The following is a 16,027-nucleotide window of genomic DNA, read 5'->3' on the forward strand; positions in this document are numbered from 1 at the left end:
CCCCCACCCCCTTCAGTATAGTTCAGCAAAACAATGCTAAGTGTAAGAAAAACATCATGCCATGGTTATGAGATTAGCACTTGATGTAGGAGTGGTTGGCCTTAGTGTCCGGCAACCTCTACAGTAATGTGGTGCAATGTGCGCATGATAACAAACTTTCAGCATTGAAGAGAGAGAATGAGACTGACAGAGAAGCAACAATCATGCCCGATACAACTTGAAAAGCAGAAACAAAAAGTCTTAGCAGCATTCCTTGCAAATCTAACAGAAAAAAACCAAAACAAACAAAACAACTGGTACCTGAAAAGAAAAAGAACAGCAAAGTTGGAGGTTTGCCACCAGCTCAGCTACGGCTAAGAATATTGCATTCCACAGACAAACGTCATCCAGCACAAGCACAACACGCAGCAACGGAACACAGAAACAGATTACACACAACGACATAGGCAACACATAATAACTTATCATCCCACTTATATCGCCTTCGGGCGGCACATATACCATAGTTCGTCTAAAATAAACCCAGCACAAACAACAACACAGTCAACACATACCACAGAGCATCTCACATATTGCCTTTAGGTGGTAAAGACGGCTGGCCATAATTTACATGAATAAAAAGTTTTGTCCTGACTCCATGTCGAAAACAGTTTAACAAATGAACATGTAAGGGGTTTTAATCACTCCGTCCTCCTTTTCCTTTCTAAAACAACCATTACAGAAATCCCCTAAGTCTCTTGCATAAAATCCCGCGAAAGGTTTGCAAAACAAAGTGAATCCCCAAAACATTTCCCATTAAAGGAAATCAGTATTTTTCAGGACCATTCTAACCACCCTTTTTTTAACCTTTTGGACTTCTCTCTCTCTCTCTCTCTCTTTGAAGTAAATGTCAATAATACCCGAGGACAGCAAATTGTCATCATTGATGAACTTGCCAACAGCATTTCCCAGTCAAAAACTAACCTCATCGTATCTCTCCTGAACCCAAACTTAAGTTCTGAAGCACACCAAATATTTTTTTTGGGAATATATTATTGCTACTCATTTCTCTTTGAATATCAAAATAAGTAACAACACCACAGGAAAATACCCATTCACAGAGAAAAACACAAAGACAGGATGACAATACACATGTAGCTGATCCGTACTTGCCAGTTGAAGCTTCAGTTTAAACAAAGGGGGAAAGGAGAGAGAGGAGGGAGAGAGGAGAGAGAGAAAGAAAGAGAGAGAGAGAGAGAGAGGGAGAGAGAGAGGGAGAGAGAGAGAGAAAGAGAAGAGAGAGAGAGAAAGAGAGAAACAGAGTGAGAAGCAGAGAGAGCGAGATACACAAAAGCCAAGACACACAGGTCAGGACCGTTATACAACTTACCAAACTTGGGTCCTGCCGGAGTCACAATGCGCTTCTCCTCCATATTGGGCGAGTTATTCACACTTGGTGATGCATCACGTCGCCGAACTTGGAAAACAAACAGCACAAATACGCAGCTCAGAAATGTCGTTCCATTTCAATAAATATTTTTAGAAATTTTCCAGGAGTATGCTGAGAATGACATTAACCACCAAATACACAACCAGTGTTTCTTAGTGTTTCTTCACTCCATTTAAGGAGAAGGAAATCTACAAAACTGGACAAAAATATCATAAACCACTAGGCAAAAGTCACAGAGTAAAAATGGAAGACGAGAGATCAACTAGAAATGTGCTTCAGTATGCAACACAAAATGAGGAATATTATGTATGTTGCTGTGAACTTTTAAAGTTACAAACAAGTAACAACAGATTCAACCACAGAAAAACAATATGCTGCATTTCTAGTAACATTTGTTAGCGATGCAATATCTATATTATCACTGAGAAGGAAATCTGGGCCTCACCTGGAGCCTCACAGGCACTGGAAAGTTCTGTGAGCTTTTCCTCATCACTGATGATGGGCATGTTGCTTAGGTAGGACCGCACTCGTCGTACCATCTGGGCCTGCGAAAAGAATACAAATAAAGCACAAGTTAGTTCTGGTTTGGGTCTTGACCCCTTTTCAAGATAACACGGATTATTATTTAAAAGGCCTGATCAAAACAACAAATTTGCAAATGAGAGTTACCAACAAAAAGGAAGGAAGGATTAGGCCAAAAGACGCTTATTGGAAAGAAGGAGCAAACAACACCAGAGCACCTACAACTTCAGTTTTTGTGTGCAAGGACAAGCAACTTACCATAACAAAATAGGTGAAGGTAAGACTGACAAAGAAAAATAGCTGAGGGACAGAAAAATCATGTTGTAGTTGTTGTTGTTGTTTTCAAATCCCTTTAGCTGCGAGCATTTCGCTCTTGGCAGCAATGCCCCCCTCAAGTAACCACATGTCCTTGCCATCTGGTCAACGCCAGAGTAGAGCAGGCTTTGTCTGTAGGTGTGTGTAGGAGCTTGCGTCGAAGAACTGCCAGGTTACAGAAAAATCATAACATTGCTCCACAGACTTTGACTTGATGCCAAATAGACAACCTACCTCTTCGTACATCTTCTTGGCATTGGGCAAAGCCGATCCGCGTCTGTTCTTGGTGCGCTTCAGTGTGGTCACTCCCGAAACCAGTGCACTCTGGAAGCTGTTGTTGGTGCTCAGGAACATGTTGTTCGAGTCCTGGCAGGAGAGACAGAAAACAAACATAATTTTTACTTAACTGTGCTGACGGCAAGAGACAAAAACAGATTTAGTACACTTTATTGATGGCCCTATTTGACTTAAAAACCTGAAAAGGGGACTCAAAATTTCAAGGTGTGAGGGGTAACAAAACATATTCTGGCTTTTGTTATATGTGGCAAAAATTATCATTCAAATTATCAGCTTTACTGTGTGTAAATGGGAGTGTGTGTCGCATGTAAGCATGGGGACAGAAAAAAAAAAGACAGGAGATAAGGCAGTGAAAAGTAGGAGGAAAGAGAAAGACCTGTGCAGGAGTCAATGAGAACTGTTTACCATTACAAAATAGATATCAGAAGGGCCTACCTACAATTCATTCTCAGTATCACAAAAAAAAAAAAATCTTTCCATGTCAATCATAACTAAATCGTAAGGGAATCCTTCAAGAGCACTCACATATGTTGTTGAGCAGATGCTGCATATATTTCGGACTTCCTTTGCAATCATGCGCAGTTTTTCAAAGTTGACCAAACCATCAACATGAGAGTCATTGCCCAAGTGGATGAAGGTAAGGTCTTTCTTGAAGATTGGGAAAAATGGAATCTGAAACAGAAAACAACAAAAACACTTTGTAACTAATGAACACAATCTGGTTTTAAAAAAAGAGTGGTCTTCACAAATATAAAAAAAAGAAGTATAACACAAACTCATTAAAGGCTCAATGCTATCAACAGCTGTTCACGCAATAAACACATACATTTTTGCCTTTTTGAAGCTCAAAAAGCATAACCTTTACAGATAGAGGAAATTGAAATTAAGGCAAAGGACATAATCCAGGTATTTTTCTGTAAAAGCATTGAAAAAGCTATACATTAAAGTGAAAATGGTTTATTAGACCAAAAAAATCCAACCCCACAAATACTTTCAAGTATGAGTAAGCTTTGCCAATCAATTCCTCTTGTGCATAGTCAGAATTGGGAGAACCACTGTTACTTTTCAAATTTACCAACCTCATTTTCTTCTTCTGAAACCATCTTCATGTGACTCATCTTTTGCCACTATTTCAAGTATACGGAACATTTTACTCTCGACAGCATCATGACATTATAATGTTCCCAACAAACCATAGTAAATTATAAATGCATACAAAAATAAGCGAATGTTCATTTAGTAAGTTATTAACTTTGTGTCCCATGTGATGTGCAACGCAGACATCATAGAAATTTGTGGGATGTATCTGTCAGACCCACTGATCAGCTAATACAGCCTGTCAACCATGTGTCTGCACAAAGTCAATTAACACAATGGCAGCTTGAGATCAAACTGAAGAAAGCCATGGAAAATTAAATGCAACTTCTTGCCTGCAAGAGGACTTTGGTTGTTGCAGTCACTGTTCAAAATAAATTCTTCGTAAGTACCTCATCATTTGTGATTTAAATAATCGTCAAACAAAACAATTCTCCCTTTACATTCAGGCTCGTGACTTACAAAGGGAGCCTGTACACTGTTGATGAGATTGCGGTACTTTGCCATGTTCCGGGAGGGATCCATGAAAGATTGTAAATCCTGTGGTAGAAATAATATTACAAGTAAATACTGATTATGATTATAAAAATACATCAACTGCAACAAACATGATGTAAACAATTGTCATGTAATGCAAGGGCCATCTTGGCTCCCGATGTTTGACATTTGAGTGTTTGTTAGTGTTTGCAGGAATCATATTAAGTTTATATTAGGGACCTGATGGCATCATACAAAGTTTATTTGAATACCCTATAAGAATGGAAAGTATATATTTGGATAGAAATAATACAGAAACTGTAAACTAATATGAATTTCCTTAACTGAACAGTATCATATTTTACTTTACTTCAAAGAATATCCTCTTAAAACACTATGTTGAGCAAAACGTTGTTCAGCATAAAACACAAATTCTTATTTAAAGCAAAGTTAAATGATACAACAGTAAATTCCCATTTCCAGTCAAACAGCCCTAGAATTTAAAACAAAATGCATTTACATAGGGCTGTCACAAAGATGGAAGTGCCTTCCTTCAGACCTCACCTGGAAGAGCTTGGAGTATTTGCTGGGCAGTCTTTCCCAGGTCAGTTTTAACCGAGAGATGGAGCCGTGACCCAGGCCACTCAGTATGGCAAACATGGAATTGAAGTTCTTGGAATCTTTACAGTGCACTGAGGAAACAAAGGTATGCTGTTGTAGGACCACTCAGTTCTACCGTTAAGACATGGGGCTGGGAGAAAATATTTTAGAAAGGGCCAAAAATAAACTTGGAACCCACTCAGACTTAAGCTTCAAACTTCTCTGAGAAAGCTAAAAACCAACTGTCCCAGAAAAACAGCAGGGACATAAATTCAGAAATCTTTTTTATACAACAAAATGATCATGGAAACATTGAACTTTCTCTCCTAAGAAATTCTTCAACACAATCTTAGTATCTGAGTAAACTTACAGTATTGTAGTAAATCATTTGCAAACAGCAAGACTTTGTTACTAGTAAAATCAAGCTTGAAACTTGAAATCACAAAAAGAAAATGGCTGGGAACTGTTGGGAACTTTTCATACAGTTATAGAAGTACTACAACTTCTACCACTTTTTATTAGAAAAATCATACAGGAAAAATCCAAGGTTGATCTAACACTGACAAACAATACGAGTTTTGTTATTCCCAGCAAGAAAGTTGCTCTCTCTGTGAAACCAATGAGAGAGACGTATACATACCAAGGAGCAATCTGATCAGTCTTTTAGGGAGTTAGCTTAGAACAATCCAATTGACTTTTCAAACATTCTGAGGGACATAAGTATTTCAACCCAACACTTTGTGTTATATATGCTCGTAGGTTGATCTTTTGTTCGATTATAGAATTTGTCTAGCATAAACGCTTTTTTTCCTGCTCTAAACATGAAAGGAGAAGTCAGTAACCAACAGGATGCCAAGGGTTTATAGCTTTGTTGTTACTGTTTTAACCGAAGCCTTTTTTCAGTGCATGATATCAAAGACCTTGCAGTGACCTGGGTTTGTTAACATAAAGTTTCAAATGGAATGAAGTCTTATTCTACGGAAACCAATTTACTTGAGTTACAGAAAAAAGCATCGACATGATGACAGCCATAATTCTAATTCTGTTATAGCAAGAAGAAGAAAAGAGAGGTGAAAGCAACAGAGGGATGGACAAATAAAAAAGTAGGACCTACCACTAGCATTCTCTAATCACCAGCTGAAAAAATTAAAGGACAAGCAGAAACTGATCCAGAAATATGTGTTAACAACTCACTGGCTATCTTGATGAAATGCTTGAGCAACTTGGTGCGTTTGACTAGATTTGCTTCGCTGCAGATCTCTGTGACCACCCAGAACATCTCCTTGTTGACCAGCTGCAGTACAGAAGGAAATACAACAAAAATCTTTGTTTTAGTAAGCATTTTACAACACTTGCAACACAATAAGTGCTGAAGATTAGAGGTGTACCAAGAGAGTAACAAACATAAAAACAGAAGGGAGATAAAGACGACAGTTGTTTGATAGGAAAGAAAGAGCAAACCACACCACAGCACCCTCCAACCACCCACACAATAAACATCTGGTAACCTTTCATTTGTTTGTTTACATCAAAGAGTGAAAGAGTGAGTCAGTACAATGCTCATTTAGTTCTAGGAAAAAGAATACAACACACAAAACCAACAGGGAAATAGTGGAACTAGTAAGTATTGTCTTACACCCCATCCCAGTCAACACAACGTCCTATGAACATGAACCTTCACAATACAGTAATTACTTGACAACAGGTTTCTGGATCAATAACAACAATGAAAACAGGTTCATGTCCTCATCAAGTGCCAGATCTGAAGCAGACTTCACCAATCATGGTTTGATACTCTTTTCTCTGCATGATATGCTGCTCCAATTTACGTATTTACAGAGTCATATGTTATTATGTGCAGATGTATGGGCCAAAGGTCTCTACAAATCAATAAAATCATCTTGAAATCTTGATACATATTTCTCTGCTTGAAAAAAAAAAATCTATAATTACCACAGTCTTCCCCTGCCACCCATCTGTTCGAGTTGTCCAAGTAATTTGTTCTTGGTCTACCTCTGCCTTTTTTGCCCTTTCACGTACCTCCGCAAATTTGTGCAGCTGTGCACAACCAAACTTGGACTGCAGGTTGTAGAGGTCGTCCACATACTCTGTGGGCTCGATCTCGCGGAAGACACGGTAGTCGTTGAGCGTTAGTTGCCAGGCCACCTCATGGGCCGTTAGCTGCAGTAGGCTGATCTGGCTCTCCATCAACAGCTGGCCAATCAGCTCGTCTGGGATCAGCGGCTCCGAGCTCCGATTGTTCTTCAGGTAGTACCTAAGCACACGAGGGAGCGCCCGACTAATAGTGTGTTTGTGTGCATGCGCGTGTGTGTGTGTATGAGTCACCGAATGGGAGGTATGCGTTTGTGTGCAGAAGGGTGTGTAGAACATCATTTTGATGACATATCGAATGGAAAGTGTTTAAGTAGAATGATCCCGCCACATGGTGAGATGATGAGAAAAGTAGTACAAGATACATTGTTGACATAACATGTGCAGGAACACCAAGAAGAGACAAAAAGGTAAACATATTGTTTTTGCATTCCAAATACAATAACAGGACCACAAAGTTGAAATTGAGAAAAGGAAAAATGATGAAGATATGAAAGTATGGAAAAAAGTGGATGAAATATAATTTCATGAAGATGACATTATTCATAACAATGACGGCAACAATACCCATGACATATACAGAAGGTACAGGTATAGAAACCAGCCATGGTGGAAATAAAAGAGGGAAAACCACCCAGCAGAATGAAAGATACCGTGATCAAAACCAGTTGAAAGATATTGTGACCGCAAAGAATCCAACATAGGAACACAGCCAGAAGATGGAAAAGATTATTGTTGCCACATTTAGGTATATAGAAACAAAAAAAACACAAAGAGTATATAAAAAAACAAACAAAGAATAAAAATTATTTAAAACGAAAATAAAAACAGCACATACATGAAGTATTGAATGTAGTTCCCAACAGCAATAAAGAACCGAGAAAAAAAGTGTGAAAAGAAGAAACAAGAATAACCAAAACAAAACAAAAAACGAAAAATGAGTGAAAATCAATAGGAGAAATTTGGCGGTTTGCGAATGAATTGTGGTTTGAGCAAGGGCGCAAAACGGGGGAAGGGGTTCAAATAAAAAAAAGGGATTGGGGGATGGGAGAGAGAGAGAGAAAGAAAACAAAAGACCAACATTATAAGCCCCAAGTGAAGAATCATACAAAATTCTAAAAGGTAATGGGTAAAATTACTGTTCTTATAAATTTCCAAATGTATTTTTTTAAAAGTGTCTTTGGCATGGATTATGATGATGAATTGGGGGAAACGAGAAGGTCAAGAGGGGAGTTGGGTTGAGTTATTTGCACACCATACATATATGTAAATATATAGATACAGTGGTATGAGGAGCAACAAAGGACTAATATTGCCATAAGATTTTTCAAAGGCTCAAATTCAACAAATCTGGGGCCCTGGATTTCATAAGGAAAGGGATCTAGATTGCAAATAGTGACATTTTTAGCTGTATTTACAATATTGAAAAGGGGGTTGGTCGGTGAAGGGCATTTTCTGTTCAGCCTTTAAATGTAGGCCTACTAGAAAATACCAGAAATATAAAGGGAAAAATAGCAATTCTAAAAAATCCTGTCACTTTCTCCAATTCCTTTCAGAGTGAAGTCTTGAATTTGAAAATATTACTTTATTTCAAAACACTGATGTTGAGCATAACGTTAAAATGGACTTGGCTCTTTTCTTTTAGATTTTAAAATTCAAACCTTCGCAGCACTGCTTACAATAATGAATATCTGCCTGTTATAACATGTAGGCCATTTTCTTTAAACTGCTATATTTCAGCTTGCTACTTATAAAAAGTTTTAACTAAGGAAAAAAATCAGCTTTACAAAGCACAACATGACTAGCAATGATACCTATCTTTGGGCCCCAGACCTGCATGTGATTTAGTACTAACCAAACCAAACTCGGCAGAAATGCAAAAACAAAGGACACTTCACTTAAAACATCACACATACTCAATACATACTAATGCATTTGAATCAGTATTTTTCTCACAAGGAACTTAAAGAAAAATAAAACATTAAAAAACAAAATTAGAAGTACACAATAAAGAAAAAAAAAGTATTAAAAAAAAAAGAATAAATAAATTATCAACATTTCTTATTTCCTTCAATTAATTGTTAGAAAAGGTTGAAAATCATAACAAGCAAAGTTCTCCTTCAGTTCCATCAACATCCAGTTTGTTGATGAACAACCACATTAATCAATAAACAGTTTATCTGGAACAGGCAACCGGAAAAATCCCTTCTGTTAGTGAAGGATTAAGTATACAGAAAAGTTGCAAAGGAAAACATATCATGTGGAGAAAGCAGGTTAGTATTAATTTTAAAAATTTGAATGTTCATGCAGAGCATGTGTCAAAGGGTACAAGACGGTGTGTGGACGGCGGCCAGTACACTTCATGGTGAGCATCTCGGAATGATAGACGATATGCCTTGCATCCTGTGAAAATGAAGCTTTGTTCACAGAGACTGAAACTAAAAACTCTACTGAGAAGTAGACATTTTCTCATTTTAAATTTTGGCTTAACATTTACTGAATTATATGTTTTTTTAAAAAGAATTTATTCCCTGACAAATTTCCTTTTGCAGTAAGGGGAGCCAACATGATATTGAAATGTATCACTTTTTCCTATTCATCATCTGTGAGTAAAAATCACTTCCTATATCCTGTAAAATTGATATCAGTATTGAAACTAGAAACTTGACAAAGCAGGAGTATTAAAGATTCATTTTCAGTGAACTAAGCCTCACTTTGATGGGTCCCAGCACAAACAGAAATAGGCATGACCAGGTGGTAAGTGTCTACAAAGCACAGCACAGCAGTCTCCATCATCATTGCCATGCAGCCTTGTGTCGGGAGAGATGTCTCTAGAGATGTGAGCTGTCACGGATACATTGCGCTGAAGCGTATATGACCATACCACGCAACTACACAATGCATTATTATGTATATTCATGCTCGATAAATCTGTGCCCACACGGGGAAGACTCACAGCTTGAAGAGACAGAGCCAACTTGACAATCTAACAGGATTTAGTTCCCAATAAATTGTTTATTCCATTTTGCTACCAGGGTATGCTGGATGACTGTAACACAAGTCTCCAAGGATAGTAACTCAGTATGTCTGGCATGATATTACAATCATGATAACATCCCTTGTCATCACCCACTGTGTGACGGTCATGGATGATGACTGCCACAAAGGGAGCAAGTTTTTAGTTTTAGTAAGTTTTACGGCACTTGTAACACATTAAGGTCATATAAGTGCTGAAGATTAGAGGTGTAACAAACACAAAAAAGGAGGGGAGATAAAGATGATAGATGTTCGATAGGAAAGAAGAAGCAAACCACACCAGAGCACCCGCCAACCACCCGCGGAGCAAGTTTACAGATCACTTTCAAGCAGTGAAGACGGAGGCATAAGGCCAATGTTCATTTCTTTCAGTGAAAGCAAATCATTTGATACCAATATATACTTCTAACATTTCTCAACATTTTTTCTCTAAAACCACTCCAGAACAAGTACTAGAGTCTGAACATTTTGCAACACATTAAGACATTTAACAGCAACTGTCCAACACACATACACACGTCAGCACAACATGAGGAAAGGCATCATCGAGATAACAGTAGAACAGTCAAACAGCAAAGCCTAAAGCCATGGCACGTCATGCATGGTACTACATCAAAACAAAAGCAGTCATGAGGTACACTTAACAAACTGAGAAAAGGAGTCTTGGAAGTGTAAGACACAAAAATCAACAAACTGTACAAAATGATTCTAATTTATTGCAATAAACCACTTCAACTGAGTCAAAGAGTATCAGAGAAGCCTAGCAACTGTTGCATTCCTACTACTGACAACGCCAACACTGCATTAAACAAACAAAACAAAACAATAAGTTGACCAAATTCGGAAAAATGGCTCTGCGGCATGAGGAAGAGCTGTTTTGTGAGAGAACAAAAAGGAGAAAAAGAAGACAACAGGAATTGCCCAGGCCCCTTTGGCTACACTAATGATAAGAGAGGTGATTTATGCTCCACGTAAACTACCCTAGGCGAACAGAAAAGTATTGGCCTGCCGATGTGGTACATTAGCTTACAAGATTTGATATGATCTGCGAAAGTTCCACAGGAAAATCCAAGTGGAGCACTGAGTAGTTTGTTTCATCCTTCCTGACACATTTCCTTCTATCGTGATATCCTGACGGAGATTTTGTGCCCAACTTTTGAGTCTGTTTGTTTGTTTGTTTGAGTAAGGAAAAGCACATCATCACAATAACCGCCATTTAGTGGAGGGAAAGAATGAGACAGACAGACAGGCAGAATCAAAACAGGGAAAGAAATGAAGCGGGACCTACCAGTGGCGCCCTCCAACCACCTAGATTGTGTCTATCAAGAGTGTATAACTTTATCATGCACAACAACCACCTCCTGTTAAACCTTTCCAAAGCGCTTTCACTGATCTTACAGTCATGAGAGGGACACAGACATAGACGAGAGTTGTGTTATTTGGCAAAACCACGGCCCCATTGTAACCATGCAGAGAACGCAGGCAAGGGTGAGTAGAGCATCAAAAAACAAAAACCAAAACAGAATTAATAACAGGAAAGAAGGAAATAACACCATATCTGCAGCCCCAACAGGAATTTAGAAACAAGAACAAAAAAACATCACAAAACAAAGGCGTTGATCAACACCAGGCGGAGGTAACAGGAACAGCAGCTAAGAGCATTAATGGACAGAGTGCAGGAGGAGGTTATGGTACCATACGACTGTATGTGATGGGTCACGTTCTACAGGGTGACTATGATCGCATCGAAATGGGGGGGGGGGTGTGTGAGTGTAAATCACAGTAGATTGTTATACAAAGCCACTGGCTATTAGGTACACAATGCTGCTGACTGCCACACACACTTCTGGTGTGTCAACTTTACAGCTCATTCCATGTCCAGGGGACAATATAACAAACTATTTCAAAGCTCCGGATGAGATGAGATGATGATGCCAAAGACCCTCATTAACTTTTTGGAGTTTTAAAATAATAAATCTGATAGCACTTATCAACTTTTTTTTTAAAGAAAAAAAAAACTTTAAAAAAGATAGCAAGTGAGCTGCACCCTGAGCACAAGCTCTCCCTTCATTTTCTCTTTCAATAAAGCGCACAATCTCTCACTATGGGGCTTGCAATGTATCGGGAGGACAGACCAGTCATTCCCGGACACCAGGTACACGAGTGAACCCTCTGAAAAGACTCATTCAACAAGAAATGATAGAAATGAGCAACCAGGTGAAAGTACAACACACATTAGGGGATCACAATAAATAAGACACAACAGACAGAGGACTGCCGATATGCCCCGCACCCCTACCCTCCCTTCACATTTTTTACAGCGGCAGGAAGAATTCTACATTTTTTATAGCGGCAGGAAGAATTCTTTAGACTATAATCTACAATCTTTTAAATCACAATTGACATGTAGCATCATAAGTAAAAGAAGAAACTAATTTTTTCAATTAGTGATTGTCTTCCAGAAAAATTAACTTCAGTCATCTTTTTATAATTAGGAAAAATGCTATCCTATCCCTAAAGATAGTCATATTCCAGAGAATAAATTGCTCTAAAAAATAAATATCTGAGATAATACAACGTGTCTCCGCAATTCTATACTCAAAAACCTTCGTAGAGAAAAATTTTCTACTTAGACATTAAAAGAAAACCCAACTATCGGGAAGGTAGCATCATTCCTACATAAAAACAGAAAATTGTTCCTATGTGTAAATGACTAGTAGTTTTGGACACGTACCTTTTCAAAGGACAGATTAGTATATATCAAAAGTAATTATAATATTTGACTTGCAGTGTTTAGTAGTGAAACATCTCATTTATATGTGTACACTTCAAGACTACACTATGGGAACAGCAGTGTCAAGCAAACAGCTATAACTGTTATAATCCATGTGCTCACCTCTTATTAAATGTGATAATACGACTTATTAGACACCAAACTGTGCACATAGCATCTATTAACCCTTGTGAAGTCGAATATAGCCAGCAAAGATAAGTTCTCAATGTCAGCAAGGTCAAATCCCTCTCCCTTACACATGTAGATACAATATCTTTACACAATGTATTAAATAAAAGAAGCAGTACATTTGCCTACCAACAGATATAACGCAATAGAGCAAAGCTCAAGTGAACATCATACAAATGACACAAATAAAATCCCTCATTTATCTTAGACATGGCATCAGTCTCTGTGATAAGAAACTGACGTCAAAACTGTGCTGGGTCTGAACATAGAAAAGGTACCTATGACTCTACGAAATAGCATACAAGTCCTCATTGGGCAGGCTGATGTCAATAAAAGTATATCAGTAGAGTATAGACTGTGAAGCGTGTAGAGCTTGCTGTTGAGCGGGGATTTGCGCTATATAAATGCTATCTTATTATTATTATATCATCAAACCGCTTAAACATCAGCAATATACATTTGAGAATTTGTAAGAGAAAAGTCATTCGTCCCCCCCCCCGAACATAATCTAAAATTAAGACTATTTTGGAGCGGGCTGTTTCAACCCTGTTGTCGGGGCCAACAACCCTGCCTGACTAGAAAAAGGATGGAAACACTTGATAAAATATCTTCCCCATATCGGAAACCAACTTCAACTCAACTTCTGAGAGAAAGTGTAAAAGTCAAACCAATGCGACCCAGAGGTGGAAACTTCATTTGTGTAATGAGTTTAACTTGATGCATCAATCTGAGCTTCACTCTTTTCCCTTATCAGGACATCTTTAGAGTCACAGTTTCTGTAAGATGTGAGTTTGTGCCACTAGTGAGTACAACACAACAGGGAGCTGGCAGGGGGTGGGGGAGAGAGTCACAACACCCTTACAGATGAAAAAACACCACAGAGGTCAAGGAGGGGTTGGGGGGGGTCAAGAGGTCAAAAAGTCAATAAAGAGGACCACCAGAAAGACAGAATAAATTGACACGATACACACTTGGGTAAAAGAAAAAAGCCTGGGACGGGAAAGAGGGGAGGGGCAAAGACAGGAAAGGCTCTGGAAATGAGAGAAAGAGAGAGAGGAGAGATAGAGAGAAAGAAACAATAAACGAAATACAACATAGGGGAGCAGTGGGAAAGTGAAATAACGTGACAGTGTAAAAAACTACATCATACATGTGGCAGATGAAAAATCCAAGAAAGCTACAAACAATATAAGTGGAGATGATAAAGAAAAAACAAACAAAAAAAACATGGAATCTACATCATGTATTCTACATTTTCAGTGTGTGTGATTTTTCTACCAAGCCAATGTAGAAATGTGAAAAAAATTTTCAAAAACAGAAAGGTGAACATTAAGAAAAATCTTTTTTAGAAGAACTGACAAAAAAATTCTTACCGCCCATTGAGATTCAACCTCTCTGGCAAATTGTTTAAGGAGTCAGGAAGACGTTTGCTCTTGATGAATTTCTCCATCTCCACTGTTACTTCTCGCAAAGAAAACTCACTGAAACGGAAAAAGAAACATTACAAACAATAAATGATTAATTCTTGCAATGATCTTACTCAAAATATTACTTTTTAACTCTTTAGCGTTCACATTAATTAAAAGACATTTCATTTAATAAATCTAAATCATATTTATAATTATAATCAGAGGGTACCTTTTGTAACATGTTCGGGACAAATTGTTTCTGTGGCAAATGTGGACACCTGTAGACAGCATACAAGCTTTCGAGTGTGAAAGTTACATCCCTTACTGTTGCTTCAATCCAAGTGAATTGGGAGGAAAGCTTCCACATCAAAGTCCGTCTCTAATAGGACAAAGCATGAATCTCTGGAAACTCCCAACAACCAAGGTTTATGAATAGACTGCGACATAGATCCACCGAACTAGGGCACACAGTCACATCAAGTGAGCAGAAAACACACTCACACAGCACAAATCTCCAAACAGAAGTAGCAAAAACTTGAGTTTACTTTACAATTATCCAGAGCTAATAACATTGTCAAAATGTCAAGACAGAATGCGTCACAATGCATATATATATGAAAAATCATTCTTAGTTATCAGCCTAATAAAAACAAAACATGGATAAAAAAAGAATTAATCCACAGCAAAGATAACACTGTTCAAACACTAATCCTTTTAATACTTAAAACAAATTAGAAGAACGTTGATCTGTATTAATAAAAGACATCAGTCTATAAAAAGAGTACAAAAGAGTGGGTTTTGTATGTGGTATTTAATTATAACCCCCCCCCCAAAAAAAATAATTTTTTAATTTTTTTTAAAGCCGTTCACAACCTACTTTCTACTTTCACAACATCTGTAAACTCACCAGCTGGGTTCTGTAATTCCAAATTCCTGTAAAGCTAGCATGACCACCTCCTTTGCTGTGGTTTCCTGTCACAAACGAGAGAAGAAATGTATACTTCTTTTACAATAAGATTTGTACTGGTACTGAGCTAAAAGAGTAATTATAATTTGCAACAAACCAAACTATCCTCTTCCAACAAACCGACTGGAAAAAAAATATATGTCTATTTAGCTTTTAACCAAGGTCTATTATAACACATAAGAATAATATGTGTATGCATGTCTGCATGTGAGTATGGCAGGGAGTGGTGTGGAGTGGTGGGGCAACATCCTAAAAGTAGCTGCAATTGAGGTAAAAAGATGAAAAATCCAGAACTTGATGAAAAATAAAGTAATTTTCAGACAAGGTGTCAGAGGAAACTTGAGTTTTAGTCAAGTGATGAAAGAGAGATAAAATATTATGAGGCGCTTTCATATTTACCCAAACCTGTTGACAAACAACGGGTTTTAACAGCAAAATTTTGCTTCCTATAAACAATATTAGACAAAAGGTTTAAAACCAGGATACAAGGCTAACAAGCTATGACAAATTTTGAACCGTAGTTAACTTTGAGGGTATCAACATTTGGGGCTAATAAGCTTTAAAACCTCCAGATCAAAGACACTTTCCGGTGTATTTAAGTATCTGTAAGGTATTCATTTAACTTATCCCCCCCCCCCAATTTCAGAAGTACTGAACGAGCAGTTCACACATTTTAAACATTCTTAGTGAGTCAGGCAGAGACTATAATTACAGCACATGATAACTTTACAGCATGTGTACATCAGTAAGAAAATATATTTGCGAGAAAAACCCTGAATTACCGATTTACACTCTCACTCTTTCTC

The 16,027-nt window shown here is 37.8% G+C and overlaps 1 protein-coding gene across 6 annotated transcripts in view; it reads right to left on the minus strand.

The window, feature by feature from the left end:
* Positions 1-16,027, minus strand: part of LOC101853022 (rap guanine nucleotide exchange factor 2) — an 84,585-nt gene that overhangs the window by 12,422 nt on the left and 56,136 nt on the right. For 5 of the 6 annotated variants that reach the window (XM_005105079.3, XM_035971519.1, XM_005105077.3 and 2 more), the window contains 10 exons: positions 15,162-15,226; positions 14,219-14,326; positions 6,776-7,034; positions 5,930-6,029; positions 4,700-4,827; positions 4,121-4,198; positions 3,089-3,235; positions 2,501-2,632; positions 1,875-1,974; positions 1,370-1,456 (listed from right to left, as the gene is read on the minus strand). In XM_005105079.3, the coding sequence (XP_005105136.2) occupies positions 1,370-1,456; positions 1,875-1,974; positions 2,501-2,632; positions 3,089-3,235; positions 4,121-4,198; positions 4,700-4,827; positions 5,930-6,029; positions 6,776-7,034; positions 14,219-14,326; positions 15,162-15,226 (1,204 nt within the window). The remainder of the gene's footprint in view (positions 1-1,369; positions 1,457-1,874; positions 1,975-2,500; positions 2,633-3,088; positions 3,236-4,120; positions 4,199-4,699; positions 4,828-5,929; positions 6,030-6,775; positions 7,035-14,218; positions 14,327-15,161; positions 15,227-16,027) is intronic. The other variant, XM_035971520.1, reaches the window with a different exon arrangement.

Source organism: Aplysia californica, unplaced genomic scaffold (assembly GCF_000002075.1).
Source record: "Aplysia californica isolate F4 #8 unplaced genomic scaffold, AplCal3.0 scaffold00451, whole genome shotgun sequence".
NCBI lineage: Eukaryota > Metazoa > Mollusca > Gastropoda > Aplysiida > Aplysiidae > Aplysia > Aplysia californica.